Consider the following 12,309-nt stretch of genomic DNA (forward strand, 5'->3'; position numbering starts at 1 on the left):
CCGCACTCCCAAGCGCCGCACTCTACCGAGTGCGCCACTGGGCCGGCCCAAAGAGGTTTAGTTTTATTTGTAAAATTCCTGTTTGACTTTAGAGTCATTACCTATAAGTACAAGACTAAGGAGTGTTATCTAGTTTAGAATTGCATATACTAAAACAATTTAATGAAACTCATCTAATGCTGGAAGTCAGATCAGCCCACATGCTTCAGCTGTCATCTTTAGTTAAACCTCAAAACCAGTTAATACAACTCTCCACGGAAACAGTAAAGCAGTTGGAAAAGCTCCTCTTTTTCCAGGGCTTCCTCTCTTGGCTGTTGCTCCCCTGTGCTCTTCTCTCATTCTTCTGCTGCTGCTTTTGCAGTGAGAGGGAACCAGAGTAGGTCCCTCTCCTTTTCTAAACTTAAGGGTGAAGGAAAAAATGCTCATTTTTCTCTTTTTCACCCATGAATCCAAGTTCCCTTAACTCTATGAGGCACCAAACCTGGAAGGTATGATTAATGTGTGGGCTTACTTAAGGCAAAGGGGCCAGAAATCTGCTTTTAATTTAGGCCACAAGCTACAGGGGCCCACAGTGTGCTCCAGGTTCAAAGGTGACAGAAATGGGATCCGAACCCTCAGTGGGAGCGCCACCGCACTCCCAAGCGCCGCACTCTACCGAGTGCGCCACTGGGCCGGCCCAAAGAGGTTTAGTTTTATTTGTAAAATTCCTGTTTGACTTTAGAGTCATTACCTATAAGTACAAGACTAAGGAGTGTTATCTAGTTTAGAATTGCATATACTAAAACAATTTAATGAAACTCATCTAATGCTGGAAGTCAGATCAGCCCACATGCTTCAGCTGTCATCTTTAGTTAAACCTCAAAACCAGTTAATACAACTCTCCACGGAAACAGTAAAGCAGTTGGAAAAGCTCCTCTTTTTCCAGGGCTTCCTCTCTTGGCTGTTGCTCCCCTGTGCTCTTCTCTCATTCTTCTGCTGCTGCTTTTGCAGTGAGAGGGAACCAGAGTAGGTCCCTCAGTAGGTGAAAAAAATCCCAACTTATTATATAATTCAAATTTCTTTAATTAAGAAATGGAACATCTTTTCTTAGGTTTGAAAGCCACTCATAAGGGCTGGCCTGTGGCTAAAAGCACAGTGGGCTGTAGAGACAAAGCACTGCAGTAAGCTGTCCCCTCTGCTGTGACCCCTGGGCCGTGGGTAGCTGGCGGATCAGTGATTCAGGGTCTTGGCCATTTTTCTGTCCACAAAACCAGCTTTACAGCTGGCAAGGCTCTTATGATGAATCATTTTGTCCAACCAGTATTACTGAGAAACCAGGATGACAACTGAGGAAAAACATGAAATACTACTAAAATACAATGTCAACTTTTAATATGATAGAAAAAAATGTACATATTGAAAAGAGAATCGGGTGGGTAGGGATGGTCCTTATGCCCTTTGTTGGTGCTTCACTGTGAAACTCCAGATAAGGAACGCAGTAACTTGACTTGGCCTTAGCTTCTAGGGCAGTGTTGATGAATGTGAAGATAGATCTTTAACGCAAAAGCTACAGAAGTACAACTTAGAATTTCTGTTCTTCATCATTATAAAGCATATATTAAATGCCTAATTGTGTAAGGCATAGAGTTGCTATGGAAATAGACCTTCTGATAGCTTTCACCTTTTCTCTTGCTTTTCAGAATTCTCATTCAACCTAAAAATGCAACTCCCCATGGCGTAAAACTGCTTCTCAAAAGGAGCATATTTCTTATATTCCTTCATTAGGGACAGGGAAAACCAAAACAATGTTTTCAAACTAATATAAGCCCTGCCACAGAATGATGGCTTCTCTTTATTTCCTCCCCATGGCGTAAAACTGCTTCTCAAAAGGAGCATATTTCTTATATTCCTTCATTAGGGACAGGGAAAACCAAAACAATGTTTTCTTTTCTTTTCTTTTTTTTTTTGTCTTTTTGTCTTTTTTCCGTGTCCGGCAACAGATCGCAACCCTCAGTCCAACATGGAATCCAAGTTTCATCTTCTATTGAATATAAGGTATCACTGATTTTATATTGCCCCATAATTTTGTGTGCCACTAGAAAAGAAAATCAGGCAATTAAGTTAAGAGAACAGTGAGTATAAATTAAACAAGTATCCTTAAAAAAATGCTTCTACTATCCTTTCAAATATCTAAAATTCCTAAGGCTATAACCTTAGGTTTCCTTCCATGTCTGAAGCATTTAGAGCTGTATGAATATTTGGTTGAAAACCTGAGCATTCACTTACAATGTAGTCCTCATCTTCATCCTTGGGGCCGGGGCTGTAATACACTCTGTATGCTCTGGCCACTTGATCAATTTCTTCTTTTGTGCCAGTCAAGCCAACGAGTTTGGGAGAAAATTCTAAATTACAAATCAGAAAGAAAATGAAAAATGAGAAGCAAGCAAAACAGCCACCCCCTACTTCAAACAACAGTTATCAATTATAAAGTGGGCCTCTTGCCACTTTCTTCCCTACGGGTCCCCTAGCATTTCCTAATGATTCAAAGGAAAAGAAATTCACATAAAGCAAATGAAAATTCTCTTATGTAACATATAATTCAATTCCTTTTATCTAGTAAGGATCTGGAGGAAATACACTCTAAATTTAAATCACATTTGTAACTAATTTAGTTGGTTTAAAATACATGTAGTCCTGAGATATGCTGAAATTTAAAAATATTATCATTGATTAAGTACAATAGTTTTTCACAGTATCATGAGAAAAACAGTTGCTTCACAATTAGTTTATACCTGGCCAAAATATCTGTATCTTGTTCTCCAGCATATAATCTCAATATAGGATCAGGTTCTACTTTTAACTTCTGATAAAGAACTGGACAATTAATACTCACCATTCCAAAACAGCAATTATAACAAAGTTCAGGGCTAAGGGCAAATCATTCAGAGAATGTATTCGTTAAGTTTCTGGAATTTACATAAGTAAGCTGGTGAAAATCACTTAAAACACCTGAATTCATAAGACTACTGAAATAATAGCCCAGCATTTAATAGCAGTTCTTGCTTCCATAGGTACAGAAGCCTATTTTCATTCCTTTGACTAATTCATTCTAAACTGAGAAACTGTTCAGTTACTGAAAGAGCAGGATGGCTTTTCTCTTCCATTCTCTGAGTAAATGAAGAAAAAGGTGAGTGAAACCTTAGGTAGCTGCACACACAAACTTTTTTTTTTTTAAACTGAATTGCCAAACTGTAATATTTCTCCAAATACCAACTTAAATTTTTAAAAAATCCCCTCAAAGTGCAACTAGTAATGATTATATTGATAAATAACTGTACATATGTGGTGTTAAAAAAATTACCAAAAGTTTTAGTATTTCAGTTAAGTACAGCAACTCAGATATCTACTCATTTGGGGATATAATGGTTTGGTTTAATGTCTAATAAAAATAACTGCCAATAAAACACATGTTTAGATTGGAGATTGTATATTACCCAATGAGTTCATAAATACCTGGTTTTCATTGCTTTAGGAAATAACTATGCTATTGCCCAAATTTCTGACAAATGTGTAATTGTGGACATAAATTCTGCTTAAACATATAAAATAAAAACCCTGAACTTCAAGAAGAAAACATAAACCTTTGTAACCTTGGGTTAGGCAAACCAAAAACACTATATATAAAAAAAACAGATAAATTTGGACTTCATCAAAATTGGCAGCTGGGTGGTTCAGGGATTTGTGCCCTTGACTCTGGCATTACCAGCATAATGCTCTGTGAAGTGAGCTAACTGGCCAGCCCTTATTTACTGATTTATTTATTTATCTTGGTGGCTAGCTGGTAAGACTTCATCAAATTTGAAAACTATTCTTCAAAAGACACTGTTAAGAAAACAAAATGACAAGCCATAGACTGGGAGAAAATATTTGCAAATCATAAACCTGATTTGCAAAGGCCAAATTCAAATCCTTCCAATATGACAAAATAAAAAGAGCACTGCACCAATTGAGAAACCTGTTTCTTAATTATTTACTTACTAACCACAGTCACAACTCTGAGCTACATCTTTTTATTTGCCTGTAAAATTGGTGATAATACCATTTCTCCTGCCTATTTCAACAGGCACTGTAAGGTTCAAATGAGTTGGTATTTCAAAAACTATTAAGGGCTAAATATACGTAAAGTGTTATTAATAAAACACACCTTTCACATAATTTGCGATGGCTTCTTTTGTGTCCCTCTCTGGGTCAATGGTGATGAAAAGCGGAGTTAAATTTGGCAGACTTGGAATGCTATCTGAAAGAAAGTTCAAATTAGTATTCACACCCTAAGTGAAAAGATAAAGAAAACAAGCAATGGCAGGACAGCATAGTAAGTGCTACAGCAAAGTGTTAAGAAAACAGAGGGACATCTAACATTTGGGTGGATTGGACAAGGAAGGGAATGGGATGGCCTCTAGGAGGAGAGATCCATATATTATCTGCGGTGGAATCAGATAAATATCCTATCAAACACCTGCACAGGTACATTAATGTTATTACTCCAGATCACATCATGTGGATATCTTATCTCCTGATCCAATCCAATGTTTGTAGTTATTTTTCCCCACCACATCTCAAGGGCAAGGTAAACTATTAATAAGGACTGAATACCCTGAAAAAATTAATTTCAGGAAGGAGGCACCCTTCCTTCTAATTTGTACTAATAAATACCACTGACTGCATATCACAGACCACGCCACAGATTTCCTAGTCTAACCATCACGGTCACCAGGGAAAAGGCAATGGCAGTGTTGGTGATAGAAGGCTATAAGAAAGGAAGCGACACAAAAGCAGAGTCAAGGGAGACTCAGACCACACTGATATTTTTAAGCAATCTAACAGTCAGCATTAAAACAAGCTTCCTTCAGTAGAGAATAAGGTCACAGGATTCAAAGCAACATACAAGCCAAATGTTAAGATTTTACATACCCACAAACCACATGATTACAATGCCCCACCTACCAGTAATTAATATAAAAAATGTTAAATACATAGTAACATTAAGAACATTAAGTAAACATTTGTACAGTTAATTTGTACAGTTAATGATGGCTTTCTTACCTATTTCATCCACGACTTGAATCATCTTTTCCAGTTCTTCTGGACAGATATCAGGGCAATGAGTGAAACCAAAATAAATCAATACCCACTGACCCTGGTAGTCCTTGTCAGTTTTGGGCTCCCCAGTATGAGTCGTGAGAGAAAATGGACCCCCAAGTAAAGGCTTTCCAAGGCTTCGATGCCGTTCCTTCTCTAGCTCTGAAAGAGACAAAAACATACATACCAAAAAAAAAAAAAAGCATTACCACAGGTACTCAAACGGCTGATATATGGTCAGTACTCTACTAATGACTATGGGTGCACAAAAAGTGGAAGAAATTGTTTCGGTTTTCAAGAAGCTAAAAAAATCTTTTAAGAAAAATAAGCATAAAACATTAAACAAAATCAAATTAAATGCTATGGTATGTAGTAAGGACTATAAGAAAACAAAGTAGCAAAAATATTTCTTCCCTTTCTGAAATAATTCAGTCCTAAGCCATCCTGGACGTGGGGGAAGGGTCACAAAGGCTCAGAGCAGAATGTTTAAGCCCAAGTGGGATGAGGTGGGGGCCTGGCATAGGAAGTCTGAGCTTGAGTGTGCAGCTGCATAAGGAGGGGGCAGAGTGATGGGACTTTACAGGGGATTGATCAAATGATAAAATATATTATAAGATAGTCACAAATGGAAAGGGAGTTAGAACTATGGAAAGTACTGGAAAGGAATCAAAGGTACTGGTGTCAACTTATGGTTTCAATATATACAGATACAGAAATATAGATGTAAATACATACATCTATTTACTAGCTCTGCCCACTGAGAGGACCTGGGGACAGACATACCCTAATAGCCATAAGCCCTGATTGACTTCTAAGTATCATTCTCCAACTAAAGGAAGGGATTTCTGAAGAAACGGCTGATAGCAGGGCAGAGGCAAAGAAAACGCAAGATGAGCCTGGAATTTCTTGTGGTAAAAATAAGGAAGAACCTAAAGAATATTGGAGACATGTCGAAAGCACAGAAAAGCCTACTTGAACGGGTTCCCATTGGCTAATTTGGAACAACTTGAGCATCAAAATAAAGAGAATAGTAGATCACAACTCACTGAATATGTAGGAAACCTTGAGGCTACACCGACATAAAGAATAAATGGTGAGTTTGATGGGGAACAGCATATGTAAAATACACATATGTAAACACACATCACAAAACACATCTTGACACAACAGAGTAAAGTTTTCAGTGGAGAAGCCTGAACACCTTAATCAAATGATCAAACTGAACATTATCAGAGGCACTTGACTAGATGCGATGAGAACACAGAGTCACTTTTGTGATATTCCCACCAATATGATCTGAATCTAATCACAAGGAAACATCAGACAAACCCAAACCAAGGGACAGTCTACAAAATAATTGGCCTGTAATCTTTAAAGCCATCTAAGTAATGAAAGTCAGGTAAAGACTGAGAAATTGTTACAAACTGAAGGAGACTAAAGAGAGAAGTAGGTACAAGATGTGGTTCTGAACTGGATCCTTTTGCTATAAGAAACATCAAATAGCAAAACTTGAAGATTGAATCGTACTCAAAACAGACTGTCCTGGGCTGAGCCCGTGGCGCACTCGGGAGAGTGAAGCGCTGAGAGTGCGGCGGCGCTCCCGCCGTGGGTTCGGATCCTATATAGGGATGACCGGTGCGCTCACAGCGCTCACTGGCTGAGCGCGGTGCGGCTGGTCTCAAAAAGGAAAATAAATAAATAAATAAAACAGACTGTCCTAAAGATTAATTAATTTTCTGATTTTGATGGTTGTATTGTGATCGTGTTACAGAATGTCCCTGTTTGTAGGAAATACACAATGAAGTATTTGGAGATGATAAAGTATTATATTAGCAAATATTCTCAAATATAGAAATGCTTTTAAGATTACTTCATAGTATATTTTTAAAGTAAAACAAATATTATCGTAAATCATATTTCAAACTAAAGTCAAAAGAAACTTGCATATTCTAGAACTGTCTCTGCCACTACTTTCCTAGCTTTTCAGTTTGTTTCTTTGTGAAACTAAAGGAACTCACTGCTAATCGAGATAGGAAAATATTACCAATAAAATTATTGCTTGTTATGCAAAAAGTACTGATATATATATCAGTACAAAACTTATATTGCTAACATTCTAAAGCCTATGAATTCTCACTCTCAGCTTTAAACATTACTCTTTGTATAACAGCATCAAAAGAGACTCCAAGGTTGAAAATCAAATCAGATTTAAGTAATATTTTAAAGATTTACCTGAAACTTTTAAACTAAATCTTAAAAGTATTGAAATATTCACTAAAATGTAACGTTCACATAGGGCTGGCCAGTTAGCTCAGTTGGTTAGAGTGCAGTGTTATAATACCAAGGTGAAGAGTTCGGATCCCCGTATTGGCCAGCTGCCACCCCCCCCCCAAAAAAAACAAAGTTAATGTAAACAATTTCTAAACACTTCGAGATGCTAATTCAGGCAGAGCCTGGCATTCCCCAGTGAGGCTCTCCATAAACCATGGTCAGCCTCTGTCCTTCCCCTCTTCTGATACCCACTGGTTTGCAGTATCTGTTCACACTGTTTCCCTATGCCGGACTTCCAGGAAGCCATCTCAAATCCCAAGCACCCTCACAGCACCCCGACCTTCCGTCTGGTCTGGCAGAACCTTATCTAGTGAAATCCTTTACTTCTGTGTCTGTTTTTCTGTCATGTGCACCTCAAGGGCTGGACTGCATCTTAGCCAGCACTGTCCCCTCTGGACTTCACACTGCCCACCTGCAAATCTGTCCACAGTGTAAATCTTTTAATATTGTTAGATAGTAACTTCCTGGATTGGATCCTGGAAGAGATAAAAGACACTAATAGAAAAACTGGTGAAATCCAAATAATCTCTATAGTTAATTGTTTTGTACCTATTTTAATTTCTTAGTTTTGATAAATGTGCCATGGTTATGTAAGATGTTAATATCAGGGAAAGTTGGGTAAAATGTATGTGGAAACTCTCTATGGTGAAAGGTATATGGGAATTCTTTATATCATCTTTCCAGCCCTTCTGAAAATCTAAAATTATTTCAAAATAGAAAGTTTAAAACCCACAACAGAAAAGATGCTAGTACCTAGCCAGGAAAGATTTTATTCAGAGCTGACCAGATGACATCTACTTACTCTCTGCCTTTTCTTTCTTGAAGTACTTCATTCCAGCCAATAAAGCTCCTCCAATAGCAAACGTGATTGCTAAAGACTTCCAGGAAACAGGCTATTGGGGCAGAGATTACAAAAATAAAAATTCTAGTATGATGCAAACATTTAAACATACCAGATTTATTATACTAGTTTTTAATACGCATACACAGAAGCCAATATCTTGTTAAACATGCAGAATATTTCAGGTTACTATGGAATGAGAAGAGGCTGAAAATTTCTGCGGATGCAGTTATGTCTGGGCTCCAAGAACAATTACTAAGGCACTGATTCCCATAGGAAAGCTTGCTAAGTCAGTTTCTGCTCAGGTGAAAAACGACCCAGTGAAGCTAAAGGACCATGACTGTCATTATGTGTAACTCTGGCTCCAATCGCTGATTTTAAAAAAATCTAAAAAATCTAAAAAAAAATTAAAATCGGCTTGTGCTGATATTGAGAATATAAATAAACCAAACAAAATACGTGAGGTTAACCTAACCGGCTTCCAGAAGTACCAAAGCCAAAGTAGAAAAGCTGTTTACAAGTGGGGCTTCTTGGATCGAGTTATTTCTCTGTACTCTTTTCAAGTCCCCAAATAAGACGCTGGCCTAGCTTTAACTCATTAACCCTCCCCCAGCTCCGAAAATCCATTTTTCTTAGCTATTACTAGAGGGTAAAGGCTCTTAAGTTCTTTTCCGGTCAGAACTAGAACCTGAGAGAAAACCAAGAAAAAGTGCTAACCCATACGCAACTAAGATGCACTTTTTGTTTCAATCTCAACGTATACACGGAAACTCTGATGAAGGGGAATGTAAGTGACAGAAATCATAAAACTGCTCTGACTCAACAGTGGTAAGCAAAGTTGAGACCCTTAAGAAAGTCTGAAACTTTTTTTTTCTTTTTTTCTTTTTTGGTGCAAAAGCCAACTTAAAAATCCAAGCCCGATAGGGGACGGCTCATGGCTCACTTGGGAGAGCGTGGTGCTGACAACACCAAGTCAAGGGTTAAGGTCCCCTTACCGGTCATCTTTTGGGGGGGGAGGGGGAAATCCAAGCCCGAGTCTAACCGTGTGGGGAGTTAGGTTCTCAGGTTCTCTCGAGGGTTGGCACTACCGGCAAGCCAGGGGAGAATTCGGGTGAAATTTCATGACGCAGCTTAGCCCGCCATGTTGGGGACAATTTCAGGCCAGGCTGAGCGGTCTCTGAGGTTATGCCCGAGTGGGATGGGTAGGCCACCGGTGTGGCTGACAGCCGCGACGAGCACGGGAAGGGCTCCAGGCATGCACTCACCCCGGGCTTCGAGGTGCGCGTGGGGTCTCTGCTTCTCTTCGGCTCGGGCCCTGACGACGCCGGGGGTGGCGGCATCGCTGTGCTAAGGAGTCGGCATCCCAGGCAGTTGCCAGCGAGCCCCGAAGCCCGCCGCACGTCCATCGGCCGCGCGCAGAACTGCCTCAGAAAAACTCCTGCGGTCCCCTCCGCCGGGCCCCAAAGCCAGAGTCCGCGAGGCAAGAGACGCCAAAGTGACCCAACCGGTGGCCGCATCATCCGGCCAGACCGTACCAACAGCACCGCCATGAGCTTGGGCAGCCGCACCTCTTTCGCTCCGCCCCGCGACTTCCGATACTGTTTCCGCTTCCTCCGGAAGCCGGAAGGAGCCGCTCTTTCCTCTCCTCTCGGTGGTGGCGCGGTTCCCCAGCCGCTAGTCAGGGAGCCCTTCGCCGAGGAGCCGGCGCGCGGTAGGTGGTTCCTTGCGGCTGGAGGCGGGTCCTACGCGGCCCCGGGCGGGCTGGGATGGGCGGCTGGGCAGCGGGACAGCAAGACAGCAGGGCCCCGGGGAAGGAGCTTCCTCGGGCGGCCAGGCTGCGTGGCAGGGGCCGGGGCCGGGCATCCCTGAGCGCTGGGGCCGCCCCTCTTTGGTCAGGGGCCTCGGCGAGAGCAGCCGGTGCGTCCCCAGCTCGGAAGAGAGAAAACGCTGGTCAGAGGTCGGCGGGACCGAGTACCCCCGTCTCCATCCTGTCTGGTCACCCTTGTCCTGCCCAGTCTGGAGGCCGGCCATGTGGATCTGCCAGATGCTTGACCCCTTCACATCCTCAAAGGAGAGTCAGACCCATGGCGCTTGAAATAACCCTTGCTTTTTTTGTTTGTTTGTTTGTTTTTAATTGCTAATAAGGATAATTTTAGTGGTTAGGGTGGCAAGGATGAGTTAAGACTGAAATGCCCGGCGCTTCTAGTTATTCTAACTGTATTATAATGTATCCTGATTGTAAAGCACAGCTCTCCACGAAGTCTATACTGCTTATATTCCATCCCTTCATTTAGTCTCCTGGGGCCACAGTTTCTTAAAATGCTCCCTTCAGTTTCGTGATTTAAAGTTTGATAATAGGTTCCTCATCTGGGACTGCTTATGTTCCTTGGGTACAGCCACACATTAGTGAGGCCAAGAGCTTTCTTAGGTTTATGTTTCATTCCTTGTGAAAGTTGAACTCGGATTCTTTCAGTCAGCCTTTGTTTAGGTCTCAATATCTGCAGTCTTAATTCTGTGGTGGATTTGTAAATTACTGGACAGAAAAAAGATCGCTTTGCAACTCTCTACCTTAACTATAGAACCTGCTCTTGCGTGCCTTTTTTTCAGGGGGTTTCCACTGAGCTGAAGCAACTCGTGATCCAGTGATTGTTGGAATATAACATGGTTGGTTTTTTTTTTTTTTCGGTAAGCTGGGCTAACTATCGGAGTGTGCTGCTCTCGAATCCAGTCAAGTCGTAGTCTGCTATGACCCGTGTTTCTTGATTTCCAAAGTTGAGCTGGAATTTTCTGAAATTTCTTCTAAAGTTAGAGTTTTTATATGTTTGCTCAGCACATCAAAACATTAATCAAACTAATTTTTCTATCTTGAAGTTGCCTGTGGATAAGGTTTTTACCTTTTTATTTCTGTGTATTTTTTGCTCACGGAGAAATTTTTCCTATAATTGACAAAAAGACATGAAAGTACCTTGCATATTCAGCAATGAGTATACAAAACTATTGTTCATCTCTTTAATTGCTAGGTTAAGTAATCAAACACACATCATGTAAATTAAAATTGAATTCAGTGTTTTCAGTTTCTCTATTAAATTTTATTTGTCAAAGGGATTTTTTAAAATAGCTTTACCGTTAATTTCTTTACTGAAGAATTTTTTTTAACAACTTCTTCATATTAAGTTTATAATATTAAATAAAATACTAGCATCTAAAACAGCTTCTGGCTCCAAGTAGGTGTTTTATAACTGAAGTTTGGATGAATTGCTAGTAACATCTCTGAGCCTGATTTCATGGACCCATGAAATTTTAGTGCTAAAAGGTACCTAAAGCGTTAAACTAATGTAAACCCATCACTTTTATTACTACTATTGAACTACCAAGATCACCAAATGAGTTTTTGTTTTGTTTTCAATTTTGATACTTTCCTTGAGAGAGACAGGGCATGGATAATCTCTTCTGATATTTGTTCTATCAAATAATGACGAGTCTGATCAAATTTTGTGTTTGACATAAGTGATTTGACTAGGACAGCCAGGCCCTAACTTTTTGTGAATTTTTGGCACTGTAATTTGTTTGCTTCATCTTAGGTCCAGACCCTTGTGTGCCTAACCACAAACATTTCCTGCTCCTACTTTCCTTATTACAATCTTTAACATAGTTAGGTTTTAAGATCCACCACCCCTCTTTCCATGGTCATTGCATATGAAAGCTTCACTCACCCACCCTTTTCTGAGACACTCTGGCTTAGGTTTTGAGGTTTTGTTACAACAGTCTGTCTTAAAATGTCTCCTTACTAACGTCTGGACTTCCCCCCCCCTGTTTTTTTTTTGTTTTGTTTTGTTTTGTTTTTCCTTTGACAGTAGTGTGAAGGAAGCACTCTTCAGTGTAGGGCTGTCTTCTTCCACAAATTCATCATAGGTACATGAGGGCATTCTACAAGGAACTTCAGGCTGCCACTCATAAGTATTACAGAAGTTTTATTAGTATCATCTTGTAGCAAGTTTTCAGAAATTAAAGCTTCACTG

The 12,309-nt window shown here is 40.2% G+C and overlaps 2 protein-coding genes across 2 annotated transcripts in view; one reads left to right on the forward strand and one right to left on the reverse strand.

The window, feature by feature from the left end:
• Positions 1-9,875, reverse strand: part of LOC103601747 (protein SCO1 homolog, mitochondrial-like) — a 12,599-nt gene extending 2,724 nt beyond the window's left edge. Inside the window, exons 1-5 of the mRNA XM_008586173.1 lie at positions 9,556-9,875; positions 8,252-8,342; positions 5,083-5,280; positions 4,184-4,276; positions 2,266-2,381 (exon numbers count right to left, since the gene is read on the reverse strand). Of these exons, the coding sequence (XP_008584395.1) occupies positions 2,266-2,381; positions 4,184-4,276; positions 5,083-5,280; positions 8,252-8,342; positions 9,556-9,840 (783 nt within the window). The 5' untranslated portion in view covers positions 9,841-9,875. The remainder of the gene's footprint in view (positions 1-2,265; positions 2,382-4,183; positions 4,277-5,082; positions 5,281-8,251; positions 8,343-9,555) is intronic.
• Positions 9,876-9,931: 56 nt separating this feature from the next.
• Positions 9,932-12,309, forward strand: part of ADPRM (ADP-ribose/CDP-alcohol diphosphatase, manganese-dependent) — a 12,911-nt gene continuing 10,533 nt past the window's right edge. The window contains exon 1 of the mRNA XM_008586170.1: positions 9,932-10,001. The gene's annotated coding sequence lies outside the window, so the exon portion shown is untranslated. The remainder of the gene's footprint in view (positions 10,002-12,309) is intronic.

Source organism: Galeopterus variegatus, unplaced genomic scaffold, assembly GCF_000696425.1.
Source record: "Galeopterus variegatus unplaced genomic scaffold, G_variegatus-3.0.2 Scaffold3857, whole genome shotgun sequence".
Taxonomy (NCBI): domain Eukaryota; kingdom Metazoa; phylum Chordata; class Mammalia; order Dermoptera; family Cynocephalidae; genus Galeopterus; species Galeopterus variegatus.